The sequence below is a fragment of the Triplophysa rosa genome, linkage group LG16, assembly GCF_024868665.1.
Source record: "Triplophysa rosa linkage group LG16, Trosa_1v2, whole genome shotgun sequence".
Lineage (NCBI taxonomy): Eukaryota > Metazoa > Chordata > Actinopteri > Cypriniformes > Nemacheilidae > Triplophysa > Triplophysa rosa.
The window spans coordinates 14,647,685-14,663,541 of NC_079905.1; the positions used below are offsets into that span (position 1 = coordinate 14,647,685).

General features: G+C 39.3%; 3 protein-coding genes across 5 annotated transcripts in view; 2 read left to right on the forward strand and 1 right to left on the reverse strand.

The window, feature by feature from the left end:
- Positions 1-5,538, forward strand: part of ripor2 (RHO family interacting cell polarization regulator 2) — a 48,418-nt gene extending 42,880 nt beyond the window's left edge. For all 3 annotated transcript variants that reach the window (XM_057354966.1, XM_057354968.1, XM_057354967.1), the window contains 7 exons: positions 277-409; positions 1,334-1,489; positions 1,622-1,795; positions 1,873-2,075; positions 2,157-2,240; positions 2,336-2,426; positions 3,594-5,538. In XM_057354966.1, coding sequence (XP_057210949.1) covers positions 277-409; positions 1,334-1,489; positions 1,622-1,795; positions 1,873-2,075; positions 2,157-2,240; positions 2,336-2,426; positions 3,594-3,694 — 942 coding nt within the window. In that variant the 3' untranslated portion in view covers positions 3,695-5,538. The remainder of the gene's footprint in view (positions 1-276; positions 410-1,333; positions 1,490-1,621; positions 1,796-1,872; positions 2,076-2,156; positions 2,241-2,335; positions 2,427-3,593) is intronic.
- An 893-nt stretch (positions 5,539-6,431) lies between these two features.
- gmnn (geminin DNA replication inhibitor) lies at positions 6,432-11,312 on the reverse strand. Its single transcript, XM_057354963.1, has 7 exons — positions 11,230-11,312; positions 10,640-10,701; positions 7,700-7,783; positions 7,458-7,614; positions 7,262-7,344; positions 7,003-7,113; positions 6,432-6,903 (listed from the first exon to the last, which is right to left on the reverse strand). The coding sequence occupies exons 2-7, from the start codon at positions 10,691-10,693 to the stop codon at positions 6,652-6,654; spliced, it is 741 nt and encodes a 246-aa protein (XP_057210946.1). The 5' UTR covers positions 10,694-10,701; positions 11,230-11,312; the 3' UTR covers positions 6,432-6,651.
- Positions 11,313-11,862: 550 nt separating this feature from the next.
- lg16h6orf62 (linkage group 16 C6orf62 homolog) lies at positions 11,863-15,844 on the forward strand. The gene is made up of 5 exons (XM_057354964.1): positions 11,863-13,396; positions 13,482-13,658; positions 13,784-13,909; positions 14,372-14,506; positions 14,589-15,844. Exons 1-5 carry the CDS (start codon positions 13,268-13,270, stop codon positions 14,712-14,714), a joined length of 693 nt encoding a protein of 230 aa, XP_057210947.1. The 5' UTR covers positions 11,863-13,267; the 3' UTR covers positions 14,715-15,844.
- Positions 15,845-15,857: the final 13 nt, after the last annotated feature.

Sequence of the window (15,857 nt, forward strand, 5' to 3'; positions counted from 1 at the left end):
AGCATTAGATCTTCGTTCCATCAGACTGAATTACATGTAAGAGTTAGTCTCTTGTGTGCTTTGTGAGAAAGAGTAGTTGTGTGGTGCATGTATGCTTCTTCTGTTATTAACTGTCATTTCTGTGTTGCTGATGTATAAAGCAGGGAATCTTACTTGGATTTGCAGGATTTGGTTTTCTATAACCACAAACATCATTTGGCAGTAGTCAACAGATTGTTAAAAGATGATGGTGCGTTTTGTTGATTCTAAAATACTAAGATCGATCTGTGGATGTAGCTTTTGACCTCAGGCGGAAGCCAGGGGAAGCAGAAGACATACCTGCACAAACTATCAACCCAAACACTGCTGCTGGAAGAGCTCAGTGAGAAGAACTTTGACGGACCGGGCAGCTTCACCGTGGGATCTGATGGTAAGAACAGCAAGTGCTGTTTTAGATATTTAGTTTCTGTGCCAGAGACATTTACATGAATGCAGTCGTCAGATACTTTTATCCACAGCGACTTGAAGTGTATTCAAAGTCCTATCAGTATTCGTGTTTACAAAGGATTTTTCTCTTGTGCAAGTACAAATATCTAGACCCATTTTCTTAAGACCTAAGATGTTGTATCAAGACATCAAAATTGAGTTTTTCTTAAAACAAGCAAAAAAATCGCCCAATGGGGTAATAAAAGCGTAACTTTTCCAAATTATTTACCACTTTATTTGCTAAACTTTATTAAGTTTAGTTTTACACCCTGTTGGTAGATTTTTAAGCCTAAACTGACAGAAGACAAATTTACCAAAATGATCTTGTAGCTTATCATTTAGCTTTTTTTTTTAGAAGATATTTTAACTGGATAAAAGACTAAAATGCTAAGACATGTATTTTTTTTGCTGTGTGCATATTGCTATACACTGCAATTTTTTTTTTTTTCAAGATTCATTTTTATGAGCAAAATTACTTGTTAATATCTGTCAATGTGGTAAGAAAGAAAACTTGAATTTTTTGGCAGATATTTTTGCTCGATTTAAACTAAAAACTTGCTTTTATTTTAATTTTCAAATTTTTAGGAAAACAAGACTTATTATCTTAAATACTAAAACATTATTATTAGTCCCCCTTTATGGTTGTCACTGGATTTTGCAGATATCTAACCAATAAAAAGTATTAAAAAGTGCTTGTCAACTATGACAACACAGTGTTTAATCATTTAAAAAGCACAGTATTTTCTATTTACTGGACAACAGCAAAGTTGGACATTCGGGTTTCAGAAGGACAGTGACAATATTATAGATTTCAGCGTTTTTGCACAAATTAAGACATCAAGATCTCAACTTTAAATGTCTTAAACAGTGTTGCCTGATTTGGGGGAGTGGCCGGCGCTGATGTCTCTGTGGTCAGAGTGCAGTGGAGGTATGTTTCATACTACACTGGACCGAGTGTTAAAGCACATGCATCTGAGCTTTGCCTCACCGCTGCGAGACATTCTGCCTCATTCTGTGGACTCAGGTAAACAGAGCTCATAACCTTACCTTTTGAGGTCGTTACTTCTGTTAAACCATAATGACACAATATGTATTAGCTGAACAAGACTGTGGTAGCTCCATCTGCATTCATCTCTGTGTGTTTTCTTGTGTCCAGTGATAAGGACTGTGGTGAGTGAGATGGCGGACAGGAGCGAGCTAGCCTCGTCCTCGTGTCCTTCACCTTCATCTCTTGCTCACGACGTCATCACCGTATTTCAGTTTCACAGCTATGCCGTTGAACACAATATCACAGACATGGAGCAACATCTCCTGGATTTAGCCAAAGAGAGTAAGAGACCGTTTGGAACTGATAGATTGTTGAATTGAAATAGCAACATGTTGAATTTCTCTTTGTGTCCAAATCAGTTGCATTCGCAGAGGCTCTGAGCGGTGGGGATACAGAACGCGCCCTTACGCAACTACAGGAAGTGTCCGTCACCTCTCTCCAGCCCCGCGCTCAAGCGCTGTGGGCCGTTGCTGGGCTGCTGACCTCCGATGACCCCGAACTGAGCAAGGCCGCTGGTGCCTTCCTCTCCACCGCTGCCTCACACAAACCCTTCAGGTCAATGGTCAGTATTGAGGACACCAGACTGTGAAGCCCGTAATTGGGGTTATTTCATTGGTTAACTGGTTTCTTGCGTGTCGTACAGGCTGTGGATTGTTACACACAAGGATTGTCCGAAACAGGGTCACACAAACCAAAAGATGCATGTGCTGCTCTGAGCTGCTTACAGGTCAGTTTGAGACGTTGATTTCAGTTGCTTTTAATGGAGGCGATGTATTTATGATTGGACTGACCTCTCTCTCCTCATCTCTTGGTTAATTATAGGCTGTGGAGAGCATCGACGCCGTGGTGTCACTGTGTGACTCGACTGATGAAGAACTTCATCAGGTCGCCATAGAAACCCTCCTCACTTTTGGTAATCCATTCAGTGTGAATACAATTCATATGCACTGATCTAATTATTAGTCGAATTCCAGTGTTATGGATGTGATATTTTCAGTCAAACTTAAAATATAAATTCTCAGAGAATGTATTTATTACCAATCTATTGAAACATCTGTTTATATTTTACTAAATTTGACTAATGGTAGTATCAGTCTGTGCACAGGTTTTCTATGAAAAAAATCAATGCGTTACGTATGTGACAAAAAAGGTGCACGTTATTGAGAGACAACATGCTTTGTAGGATTTCTGTGAATAAAAATGTACAAACTAATAGCAATAAAACCCAACAAATGGAGAAAGGATGGCTCTCTATAGAACATAAAATAGTTCTTTTCACATACCCATTTATAAGAAATATAGACGGTTATGCATGTGACAGTTCAAATTCACTTACCTGGCTATGGAAAACTATGCTTTAAAACACAAAAAGTGCTTTAAAACTTTAAGAGAGACTCAGTATGGTGAAAACCTTTGGTAAAAACCTGATTTTATTCGTCTTAAAGGAGTCATATGACAGGGCTAAAACTAATATTATCGTTTGTTTTACGTGTAATGTAATGTGTATACACGATTTAAAGTTTAAAAAACGCTGTATTTTCCAGATACGTGCATGTTTGTATCTCCTCTTTGCCCCGCCTCTCTGAAACGCGCTGATTTTTTACAAAGCTCATCGCTCTGAAAAGCGAGGTGTGCTATGATTGGCCAGTTCACCAGTGCGTAGTGATTGGTCGAATATTGCAAGCGTGTGACGCAAATGTAACTCCTCTTACCATATTGGGAACATCAGGTTCCAGAGCAATTGTACTGATAGGTACGCCCACCTTACTTGAGTATACATTTGGGCGGTCTTAGTCAAATCATACCACCAACTGACATAGATTTGTGGGGGTGTGGTTACACGAGGCGTTTCAGGCAGGTCTGGGTGAGCATTCGCTTTTAGATAGAATGCATCTTTTGTTCCCACACTTTAATGTTTGCAATTTTACGTGTCTAATACATGCATGGGCAACTTATACCACACCAAAGACACAGAAAAACACGTATTCGCGCCATATGACCCCTTTAAGGTTGATATTTGCATGGAATTGCCCGTTATAGGTTATTGAGTCTTACTTGTCTTGTGTGTTTTTGTTCTCAGGTGAAGAGGGGCGACTGGCATACGAGCAGTTGGACACAGTACCGAGGGAGATGGTGCGTCTGGGTACTCGCCGCGGAAACGCTGTTACCACAACATTTTAGAAAAACGGTTATTACCCCTGCATCCTTTATAACGAACATTACATCGCTCACAGTCGTAAAAGTGAAAAAGGGCTTTAATTCTGGCCCTTGATGTCAAACACCTCTGATTCCACCAGATATTTTCACGCGGATTGTTTGTTTTACAGCCGTTACAGAAGATATTGTTGCTGTTTGAACAATAAGTATGTTTAATTCTTGAGTTCTTTACAGATCATTTGTATATTATGCAGGAGCAAATCTTAAATTGAATAGTTTTGTTTCCTCCGTACATGCCGTTCGTTTCAGGGATTATAAGGGACCATTTCGAAGCTCTCCACACATTCACATTTTTGCCTAGACGAAGTGATGCTTCTGAACCTCTTGGAAAGGATTTCAAGTACTTCTGGACTGGTGAACGACCAGTGAGAACACAGGACCACTGATTTGTGTGCTTGCTTTTCACTGGTCATGTAGTTTCTTCGTATAACTGTGGAGCAGGTGAATGCACATCTAGCAAGTATTGTATCAATTGTATTTAATACACTACTAATAATGTGTACGTTAGGGCTGTCAAGAAGACCGAGCCCTTACGAAGTATCTGAAAATGCACTTTCTATGCTACAGTGAGAGAGGAGATGATGCATTACTGTGAATTTTGGATGAGGATCGAAGTATAGTGCTCTGCAATCCAACTCGCTTCTGTGCCTATTGTTACTGTACTACTGAGTCATGTGACTGTGTTGAGTAATATCATTTATTTTATTTATTTTTTTAAGTTGTCTTCAATTTAAACAAATATTTTAAACAGTGCTGATATTTTCAATGTTCTCTTTATAATACTGAGAACAGATTGTATTAAAGACTAAGCAAGTTTATGATTTGTTCTTTGTGCATTTACAATTGGCTATTATTGAGGGGCTAGTCTTCATAAAAGATTAACGCAGAGTGCAAGTAATGCTTTTTTACATATAGAAAGATGTTTTATTGCTCAGAATCGTTTAAGTCTACATGTGAACGTTATACAGTATTTGTTTTCTCCGTATGCTTCTTAAATAAGAAAACGCTCTTTGCTTGTCATGCTCCGCTGCTTACACACCCCAGTGTTTCAAAAGCTCTCAAATGTGAACTTCTGTTTGTATGACAGTGATTAACACATGATTTTGCAGACGCCCATTTTCACAACAACCATTTTTCTATTAACAATAGTTGCAATTTGGGCTTGAATCCGTTTATCAAGAGCACATTTACAGGAATGTACATCAAAGTTACTGTACGCCTCGAAAGCACAACTGAAATATTTCGGCGAGTTGTTACCTGACATGTTAAACATGTTACGTGGCATCAACTGCACACTGTCCTGAAGCCATAATGATACAAAGTCAATATATTTAAGGCTGTTTTGTTGTTTATATTTATCAGAGTTATCTATAACAGATATTCAAGTTTTCTTTTAATAAGTCACTGACAATGTTACCCCTTTGTGTGTCCGTTTAAAAACCACTGTTACAGTATTTGGACCCTGAACATTGGTGGTCCCGCAAGTCTTTTTCTTTCTTTGCACAGAGATTTAATAAAAAGGTTCAGTTAAGATGTTTATTCACGTTAGAAAGAAGCTCAGTGAAATCTAACTTTTTCTGCCCTTGTAAACCTCAGTAAATTGTAAATTAACGTCTTGATAGGAAAAGTATTGTTATGGTTTTGTGAGCGGGTTGAAGGCTTAAGGACAGCGCTTGTAGTGAATGAATGCAGTTTCAATACTTCACTTGTCATAATGACTTTGCTAATGTTCCCTAATGTTTGTGTATTTTTTTACTGTATTTCTTCGGTCTGTTAAAAGTGGCAATAAAATTTTATTTTTGCATAATTACCAGATATGACGTTGTGGTTTTTTTCATCGCATTGCAGATGAGCTTAATTTAGACACCTTCAACTTTTCATTGTGATTCAGATATAGTGACTAGCTGAACAGTGAACTTGTTTTTGTAAAGATTTGTGCACTTTTCCACAAGAAATTAACCAAATGATATAGAACCAATCTTAAAGCGAGACCAAATTCTCCGTTTTTATGACAGACTCCCACATGTTTGGGCTCACTGAAACTGAAGTCAGAACACCGAGCTGCCGATGGAAAACAAAGTGAATACATCTTGTGACCTTGCTACATAGTGAAAACTTTATATCTAGATATGTAAACTTTGGTCCAGTAGCATTTACAGATTTATTCTGACATAAATACCCATTTACCTTTTTAAGTCGGTTACAAATGTTCTATTGGTTAAATTTTGTTCAGTGTGCAGTGTTAAAACACTGAAACAGTCCATTTTTGTGCTTCCCAACCAGTTAATGTCAATAGCTTCCATTGAGATTACTAGAAAAGTAGAACTTCAGCATAATAGGCTGTGGATAACTTTGGTTGCTGTAATACAGAATATCTACCCAAGTATACATTATCAAACAAATGTTTTACATTTCGTGAAATTAACTTCTGCATCATTTAGCCATTGCACATTTGGTCGTGTAATGACCTTGTCCCACCCATCCTGCACTGCGATTGGGCGCTGAGTAATAAATGACATCTAGAGCAGCATCTAGTCGTGAAAACTAAATCGTCTTCAAATGTGGGCTCTGCTACTTCCACACCACAAATCAAGTAAGGCACAAACTCTTGGTTTGGATGACATCTAAGAACAATGACTGCAGGTTCACACTCTTCAGCATGCACACCAGAAAACCTGACTAGTTACAGTTAAAAGCATGTACAAAAACGTAACGTTTATTTCTGTTGTATGCACAATTTTACATATATACACTTGTGGCGAAAATGAACAAAAACGATATTGAAAATAAAAGCCCATTAACAGCAAATAAAATGAAGTTTAAACAAAATGTGCATGTCTGTTCTGAAAAGCAGCTAACAGCAAAAAGAATCACTCAAGACCAAACCAGTGGTCCAAACACAGTTTTTCAGCTAAATATTTTCATGAGACCTCACTTAAGCTGTCTTCTGTGGCAGACTCATCCTTTTGATGCACATCACAATCGTCTGTTTGCGTGAAGCACGTTTCTACAGTATCCTCACTAGAATCATCTCCTCTGTGATCTTCATCCTCTTCAGTAGAGTCTTCATCTTGATCCTCAAGACAGTCTTCATCATCTTCATCCTCATCCTCTGCATCGAAGGCGATCTCTCGCAGCTCCTCTAGATTGTCTGGACTCTTACCGGTTAGTCTCTGAAGGAACAGAAAAGTGACTTAACTGCAAGGCCATGACAAACAATGAATTGTAAGGGTCAGGTCACAAATCAACGCCCCACAGAGAAAAGCATTTACTTCAATCATGTCAGCCATGTGTTGTACATGCTGTGCCAGCTCCTGCAATTCTTCATTCTCGCTCTTCAGCTGAGCGATCTGTTCGTCTTTAGCTTCGATGTCTTTGTGCAACTGAGAAGTTTATGGAAAACAAATGGACAGTTAACATCCAATTCAACCACACACATTAAAGTCCTTCAGACGGTAGAGAATCAAGGCTAAAGCAATAAGGAGCAGGGCAGTTAAACATTAGCAAAGCAACTTTTGGTGATTAACTAACCTTCTCATTCTCCTGGAGAACTTTGAACAGGGCTTTGCGCCTTTCTTCTGCTACTTCCTTCCAATACGAAGACCCGGGAGTTTCTGAAGAGGAACAGAAGCAATTTCTCTTTACTGTCATTACAAAAACCTCCTAACCACCATATCGTCAAATAACACCCAATAACTTGCATCTATTACCCAATTTATGTGCTTACCTTTGATCATGAGCTCATAGGCCTCTTGACTAACATCCTGAGGCTGGTTTTTGTTTTCTGGACTTGTGGTTTTTATTGCAACTTCCGCTTTGACCCTCTTGGAGCCTCTCACTTGCGCAGCGCTCCACATCTTTCTTTTAGGAACAGCTTTGCCATTCTAAAGCGGGCAAAAAGAGTTTTAACATTAGTATGAATGAAAACCTCTACCTAATGAGAAGTCATTATGGACCACTGCAGTGTACCTCAATATTTACAGAAGAAGGTTGAAGGACCTGAAGCGTCCTCCTCCCTGAATCACTTCCAGAACTTGGTGCAACAAGGAACCTCTGAGAAACAGAAGAAATAATTATATAAAATATATACAGACAATCATATAGAAATTCTATGCAAAGTATGCACTGCAGATTTGGGGCAGTGGTATGATAGTATGTCATACGCAAAACTACACAGCAACGTTCATATTTATAAAAACGGTCTTTGATGTGGAAGTGCCTAGCGTTTTGTCAGGGTCCAAGCAGACGTCCGCACTTTTGCTTCTCAGAGTGCTGCAGGTTTTGGAAATACAAGTCATTCTTGCCGCTTGTAAAAGATTTGGACGTTGACAGGCTCTCTTTCATATATCAAATCACATTAATTAGACATTGTTTAAAGACGGAGATCTGAAACCGTTAAGCTGCGCGCAATTTCCTGACAATTTGCGATTTATAGATTTCACATCTGAGAGAGGCGTATATGCGTTTCCTGTGCATACATTCATTTTATGAATCACACGTATGCAGTTTGAGAAATGATCATAATCAAATTTAGGACAGCTTCCTAGCAACATTTATAAATGAGGCCCACTAATACCAACAACAAAGGAAGCAAGCAAGAAATTCTTTTGTGTGACAAGCAAATGTCAAAAGCATAAAGTAGCACAGCGCCACCTTGTGTAACAGGTTTTCGTTTTTTCATTAAAGCAGCAATCCACAATATTTGGGCATAAAAATAATCAGAAATCAATCGAGTAAATACATAGACAGATCAGTGTTCAAAACGATTGTCTTATTTTACCCGGATTCACAACGGTAAACTTATGAATTATAATTTGTGCTGTCGGGTCACCACATGCAGGAAATTTGAATCTGGAGAGTACCTCTTTGGGTAATTACATCACATTCGCAAACACAAATGAGAGGAACCGGCTAGTTTATCACATGTGGATGGTGCTGCAGCGGTGACAGTGTTGTTCATTCTTTTAACAGTCACTTAGAATTTAAATAATCATCTAGATGGCTGCGTTTAAAAGCAATCATCTGGGGAATGTCATGTAAACATTTTAATTTAAGTTTTGATGCTGATTACATCTGGGGAATCCTCTGTTGTTAATAAAGTAACCTCGCGCTCCAGAGCCAAAGTGACAGCTTCAAGCTAACATCGAAAGGGGTTTTGAGAGTTGGCACTGACATCTGAAAGGATTGCATTAGCAGGTAAGACGTCACTAGTGATTTTTTTAAAGTCTTAGTTTCATGTAGTCAGAAAAGCGACAGACATGGTATGCGTTCATACGTCATATTTCAGATACATTACTTGTAGAACGTACAGTAGGTGGTATTTTCCATGTTAATTTATTAGTCATTAGTTTGTCTACATCAGGCGTGACAAACGCTACTATTGATTCTATATTAGTGATGTTTTTAAACGTTTTGCGTTGTATCTGGTATAGACACGGTCACATGTTGCTGTAACGATGTACAGATATGCGCTGATGCAGTCAGTCATTTATAGGGATGTAACGATTCACTCAGCTCACGATGCACGATTCTGATCTCACGATGCGATTTACTCACGATTTATTTTTAAAAAATGAGTTTGAAACAAATTAGAAATGAACAACTTCCCTTGCATCATTTCTTAAATGCTTCACATTTCTTTGCATAATAAAATAAATGTTTTATTTCAAATAACAAAAGTAAACTGCGATTTTATAACAAATTAATAATAGAAAAAGTCTCTTTAATATAAACGAACTAATACTGTCTGTGCTTTTCTTGGATTTTTTGCATTTAAGAAATATCAGCATCCACGTTTAGGTTTGCAGTGAAAATAGCGGCCCCTGCTGTTCAAAAAATGTATTGCGATTCAGTTCAAGCCTCAACCGAATTGAATCGTCACTCATTATAACCGATTTTCAACCGGCTCACGGTGAATCGTTACATCCCTAGTCATTTAGCACAGCTCGAATTCATCCGCGCAGAGCAGCAGTGCCAAAGCACAACCCATGTAAAGAATATAACTCCGCATACAACTGACATTTTGTATTTCAAACAGAGATGGCGACAAAGAGGCCAAAGTTAAGGACTGCAGATTTAAGCGCCATCTATGTCAGGGAGTGAACTTGCATCGTCGCCAGTGAAGATCGCTTGGGTATGAACGTCAAAAAATGCTGTCGATAAGCACGTGCGATTATAGTCTCCGTGTGTACAAGCCTTTAGGTGTCATGTCAGAGTTTAGAAGGTAAAGGTTGTGACAAAACAAAACTTAATCTGCTCCATCCAAGCACACAGTAACATGCTCCATTCACCTGCCTCAACAGTCACTCTTCTCCATTTACTTACACTCCCTAATCCGTCAATATGAGATGGCAACAAGTAAGGTCTCCTAGCATGTCGACTAGCAAGCGTGGGAAAGAGGCAGGTCACACGTGAGCTGCATGAGGTGAACACCTCCGATTCCCACGGGCAGCGATTGGGCCCTTCACATTATTATCGTACTGCAACACTCTTTAACCTGTAATTACCGTGGGAACTGGCCACAGAAGTCTCTTTATGACCAACCGCAAGTTTGGAATTGGTTAATATTTTCACTGACAATACAGTGGCAGAGAACCACGGTTACTGAATTTCAACAGGAAGCGCACAAAAAGGCTTAGAAAGACCGGCAATGATTAATTCAGAGGCAGATCAAGGTCTTGAGTCAGATTGTCCACGATGGGAAAACTAGTTTTAAAAGCCTCTATACCCCCCCAGTAGTTAGCAATTATAAATCAATATAAAGCAGAGTATGGGGATTCTTTTAAAAGACTCCCACTAATCCAATCTCCTCAAGGATCTCATAAGGTCATTAAACTCAACTATTAAGTGGTTTAAAGTGATGCAATTTTTAAACTTATTCATGGTTTATTCAGAAGACGGGTCACATACCTTGATGTTTTCAGAGGCATTCTCTGCATGCTTGATTCTTCTGATAGAACTCATGCTTTCACCTAAAAAAAAAAAAAAGTTCAATAGTATGCAATAATGTTTAAAGACACCAGAATCAGGACCGCGTTCAAATTACGTCACTCACGACGTATGTTACGTTTTCACGACATTAAAAACGGATTTTAATCCGTATTTATTTGTAGGGTCATGTTGAATGTTATTAACTTAGCTTACTCCACATAAACCCAACTAAACGAGTTCATAGACCAAAATAAAAGGCAATTCAATGACATAAACATGCGTTAAAAATCTGATTTAGACAGAAAATACAGACTTCGGGCGGTCCCCTCTTATTTTTTTAAGAAACAACCATAAACTAGGTAACGAGTATGACTAATTTAGGCCTTTTAATTTAGCTGTGCCCTAAAACACGGAATCAAACTACGTGGAGCCAAAAAGCTGAACAACAACAACGACGAAACACATTCAACTTCGCTTGTAAAATAACTAACATTACCACTGCAATTATTAATCATTACCAAAATGTAATAGTTTAAGACATAAAGAAAACCAAAATCCAAACTACTCACAGTCTGCGCCACAACCGTCACAGAAAACTCAGTAACACTCGTACAACGAAACGTATGTGCAAGGAGCGCGCCAATGGCTTAAGTACTGCCTTTGTAACACCACGTGACTTCAGAATTCGCGCGGATTGAGACACGGGGTGACATAAACATACACAACACGACCTATCGGGTTTCAATGGGTATTTACTATTTAATCTTAGTCACGTCTCAGACGATTGAGTGGGTGCATATAATTTAGATCTAAAATTCAATAATAAAAATATTCCTGTGCCTCCTTTTGTTTTTTTCCACCTGGTAGACTAAACAACGGTACCATGACAGTATGGAATTTATAAAGAACACGTGACACAGAAAAAGTGAGTTGAAGACGTGGTACCATTGTATTTTTATACAGGTCAAGGCAGTACCATGGTTTGGGCACGTGCCGTGGAAAATACGCTAATAAATAAATATTCGTTAACGTGCTATATCAAAGCTGTAATTTATCCCTGTACAATCGTGACAGTTTTTGTAAGGGGAGATAAAAATGTACTGTGTGTATGCTTTTTGTATGTAGGTAAATACAACTGACAGGGGTGACGCGAAAGCAACCCCCCCCCCTCGTCACATGCGCCCAGCTGCGTGACGCGAATCGGCCATTTTGAGTTGTTTGTTCAGCGAGGTGCGCTTGTTATTTTCCAGACGAACGCAGATCGAGGGCCCAAACAATCGAAAGAAACGCTCGAAAGACATTTTACCCCTTCCCTCCATCATTATGGGTCCACCGCGATGCAGATCCCGCCGTCTGTTACCTGAGAGAACGGAGGATTTCGGTCGGTTTGTCAGTTTATCTTGACATGGCATACGGTCGTGTGACGACTGTGGAAAAGCTCAAAAACATTTGGAGACCATCAAGCTAAACCTCCGCTGAGGATAGATCGATCGATCCAGAGCGGGTTTTACACTCAGATTGGTATATTGAGACGTGGGTTTTCATGTTAAGATTGTTTTCGGTACTTGCTCGGATCGCACCGGGCTTGGCAGAGAATTCGAGAAAATGAGAAGAAACAATAGAACTTAGCCAGTTAACCAGCCACGCACGAAAGCTAACGTTAGTCCTTGCTAACATCGAAATAACCAAAACAGGCGAAAACAAAATGTAAACCTCGGCTCGTTGATAAATATTAGTTTGTCTGCTCTTAGATACGTAAGGATATAAAGGAGATATGTAGCTCACTTCAACCAGGTTATTAGTTGGTGGCGAAAGTGTGTTTTCTGCTTAGCTAGCATTAGTTTGCTAGCCAGCCACAAAAAGCCTCACAATGAAACTCAACCGTGGCAGGAGAGTTCATGGGCCAATTTCATGCCCTTAAACCTTAAGATGTCCAGCAAACTCCGTGTTGTTACTCAGTGCCAAGATCTCATGGCATCTGCATTTCTCCGCTGTGGTTGTCTTTCTCACGTGTCATTCAGGTGTGCTTTTATGAGACGGTTTATACCAAGACATGGATACAAACCAGAATCGTCAATCCCGGAAGAGGCTCTCCAAAGTCCGCAATAATAGTCAAGTCTCTTGGTCAGCTTTTTAGATAACGTTTTAAGCTTCATTTATCTAAAACGTGGGATTTGTCCCCTTTCACATACAAATATATACACAAAACTGTCGGTATGGATTTTCGGTGAAGCAGGCATTTGTGTTACCTGTTCTTTTTTCAGTGATTAAAATAAAGTTAACAACTTAATAGTGGATTGGGTTGAAGAAGTTGGTTTCGTTTAGTTCAAAGGCTTTGTTGTTTGTCTTAAAATGGTGTGAGACATCAAAACATAGACACGCAAGAATACAAATTTACTTGGCCCAGGTGCGCTATCCATATTGATTTGAAAATGACTTGATTGAATTTTGTTAAGTTTATTCTGCAATTGCAATTGGTATACAGGTAGTGCTTTGGTTGTAGATTTTAGTTTTTATTAAAAAGATTTTGAAAAGAAAACTAGTATTCTGTCAAGGAAACACACAAAAAAAGAAAGTGCATAGGGAAAATTATTACTGTCAGTTACAATGGGTGACCCAAATTCTCGCCGAAATCAAACGAGAAACCGACTTCGTGCCCAGCTACGAAAGAAAAGAGAATCTCTGGCCGATCAGTTTGACTTCAAGATCTACATTGCCTTCGTATTTAAGGAAAAGGTAAGTGAAAACATCTGCTCACTTTGCATTTTTGGGAGTACAACTGTGTGTAATGGTTCTAATGTGCATTTTTAACCCTTTATAGAAAAAGAAGTCGGCACTCTTTGAAGTAGCTGAGGTGGTACCTGTGATGACCAACAACTATGAGGAAAATATCCTTAAAGGCGTGAAGGATACGAGCTACTCCTTAGAGAGTTCTTTAGAGCTTCTACAGAAAGATGTTGTGCAGTTGCATGCACCTCGGTACCAGTCGATGCGTAGAGTAAGTATTACAACACACAACAGGTTCTGCAGTGTCAGAATCAACTGCGTTGCAATCGTAATGTTCTGTCTGGTCTGGAAATTCTTGTCATATTTTTTATCTTACACGTTTCTGTATCTGTAAAGGATGTGATAGGTTGTACCCAGGAAATGGACTTCATCCTTTGGCCCCGCAACGATATTGAGAAGATTGTCTGTCTCCTGTTCTCCAGATGGAAAGGGGCGGAACATGAACCATTCAGGCCTGTTCAGGTATGAATGAAAACACAATAAGTTGTTTAGAACAAGGGTTTCCAAACTTTTGGACTAGGACACCCCTAGACAGGACCTCTACACATTCATTCTCATATAGAGAAGTGAAGATCTTTTCATTATATGACATTATAATACAAAAATGTTACTCATAGTACTTACAGTGATAGTTCACCCAAAAATGAAAATTCTGTCATGATTCACTCAAGCTCAGATTGTTCCAAACCTGTATAAATGTCTTTGTTCTGCTAAACACAAAGGAAGATATTTGTAAGAATGTCAGTAACCGAGCAGATTTGGCCCCCCCATTTACTGCCATAGTAGGGAAAATAAATACTATGGGAGTCAATAGGGGATGCGATCTGTTTGGTTTGGAACAATCTGAGGGTGAGTGAATTATGACCAATTTTCATTTTTGGGTGAACTATCCCTTTAAATTACTTGTGTTGTGTATGTTCACAGGCCAAGTTCGAATTTCATCACGGAGACTATGAGAAGCAGTTTTTGCATGCTGTTGGTCGGAAGGACAAGGCTGGGATGGTTATAAACAACCCCAATCAGTCTGTCTTTCTCTTCATGGACAGACAGCACTTACAGGTTGGTTCAACACAACAGGAAAAATGAAACTGCACAGATTGTACACTATAACCCCTAATGTTTGCTGTTTCTTCCTCCACAGACTCCCAAAACCAAGCTCACAGTTTTCAAGTTGTGCAGTCTCTGTCTCTACCTGCCACAGGATCAGCTCACTTGTTGGGGGGTTGGAGACATCGAGGACCACCTCCGTCCATACATGCCTGACTAGGAGAAACGTACAGAAGACACCCCTCAAGGCCTCGAAGCAAGTTGTCCTTATCTACACGTCCCTCAGTTGAATAGAATCGAACTCGTGCTTGGAACTCTCCTTTTTGTTAACCACTCATTTTCATCTCGATTAATTTAGCGCTTTGTTTTTTTTATCCCTCCTTCAACCAGTTTTGGTTTGGTTCATCCCATCTACCTTCTCCTTGATCAGTTTTTATTTGAACCTGCATGAACATTGATTTTGAGTGGTTGTTCTCTTGGAGCCGCACCGTCAACAATACCAGTCACCGAAGGAACTCTTTACGTTAAGAAAAAAACAAAATGACGGAAAATACCGGAATCAATAACAGAGGTCTCTCAGATGTGGTCCTCTAGTGTTGGACTGGGTTTAACATCAGTGTTGTGAGGGATAGTTAACTCTGATATTGGGGAAATGAGAGTAGGGATTTCATGAGTATTGACAATCAGCGATAGAGGACAAAAGAGCTCGGGTAGTCTTCCAACAAAGGCGAACGATACGTGTTCAAATTCATTTGGTGTAGGCATTGCTTCTCATTCTGTTACTGCCTTAGTTTTTGCTGGACATTTTAATTAGTGTCATTCCTTGCCTATAATATGACGAACCTTATTTCATGTTTTATAATTTCTAGAGGAGGAGTGGGGCCTGAACGGGACGGAGGTGTGGGATGTGACGTATATCAAAGAATGTTGACAAACTGTTGTGTCTGTTATAGAAATTCAGATGTTTTTCTTTTTTGGGGGACTGGGTTTGGGTAATTGTCACCAATCGAGCAGATCACACACTATATACATACAAGCTACTGTTAGCAAATTTAACCGGTGGTGGTGGGTATGTGATGGGAGACTTGTGTTCAAGCTCATATGCCTAAAGAGAAATGTTGAGGAGACGGATAGTATTTGATTTTCTTTATAGGCAAACCTGTTCTGAGTACTAATAATGGCAGTGATTGGAAACTGGTATCTGTATGCCACCTTTGTTATCATATGGCATACCAATCATTACGTGATCCCCTCTTGCGTTCACAGAAAATGGTAAGCTGGATCTGTCTTTATTGATGTACCCTTGTTTGAATAATTCTCTTGAAATAAAAACTGCAGAACATATCCTAACACAGTGCGAACA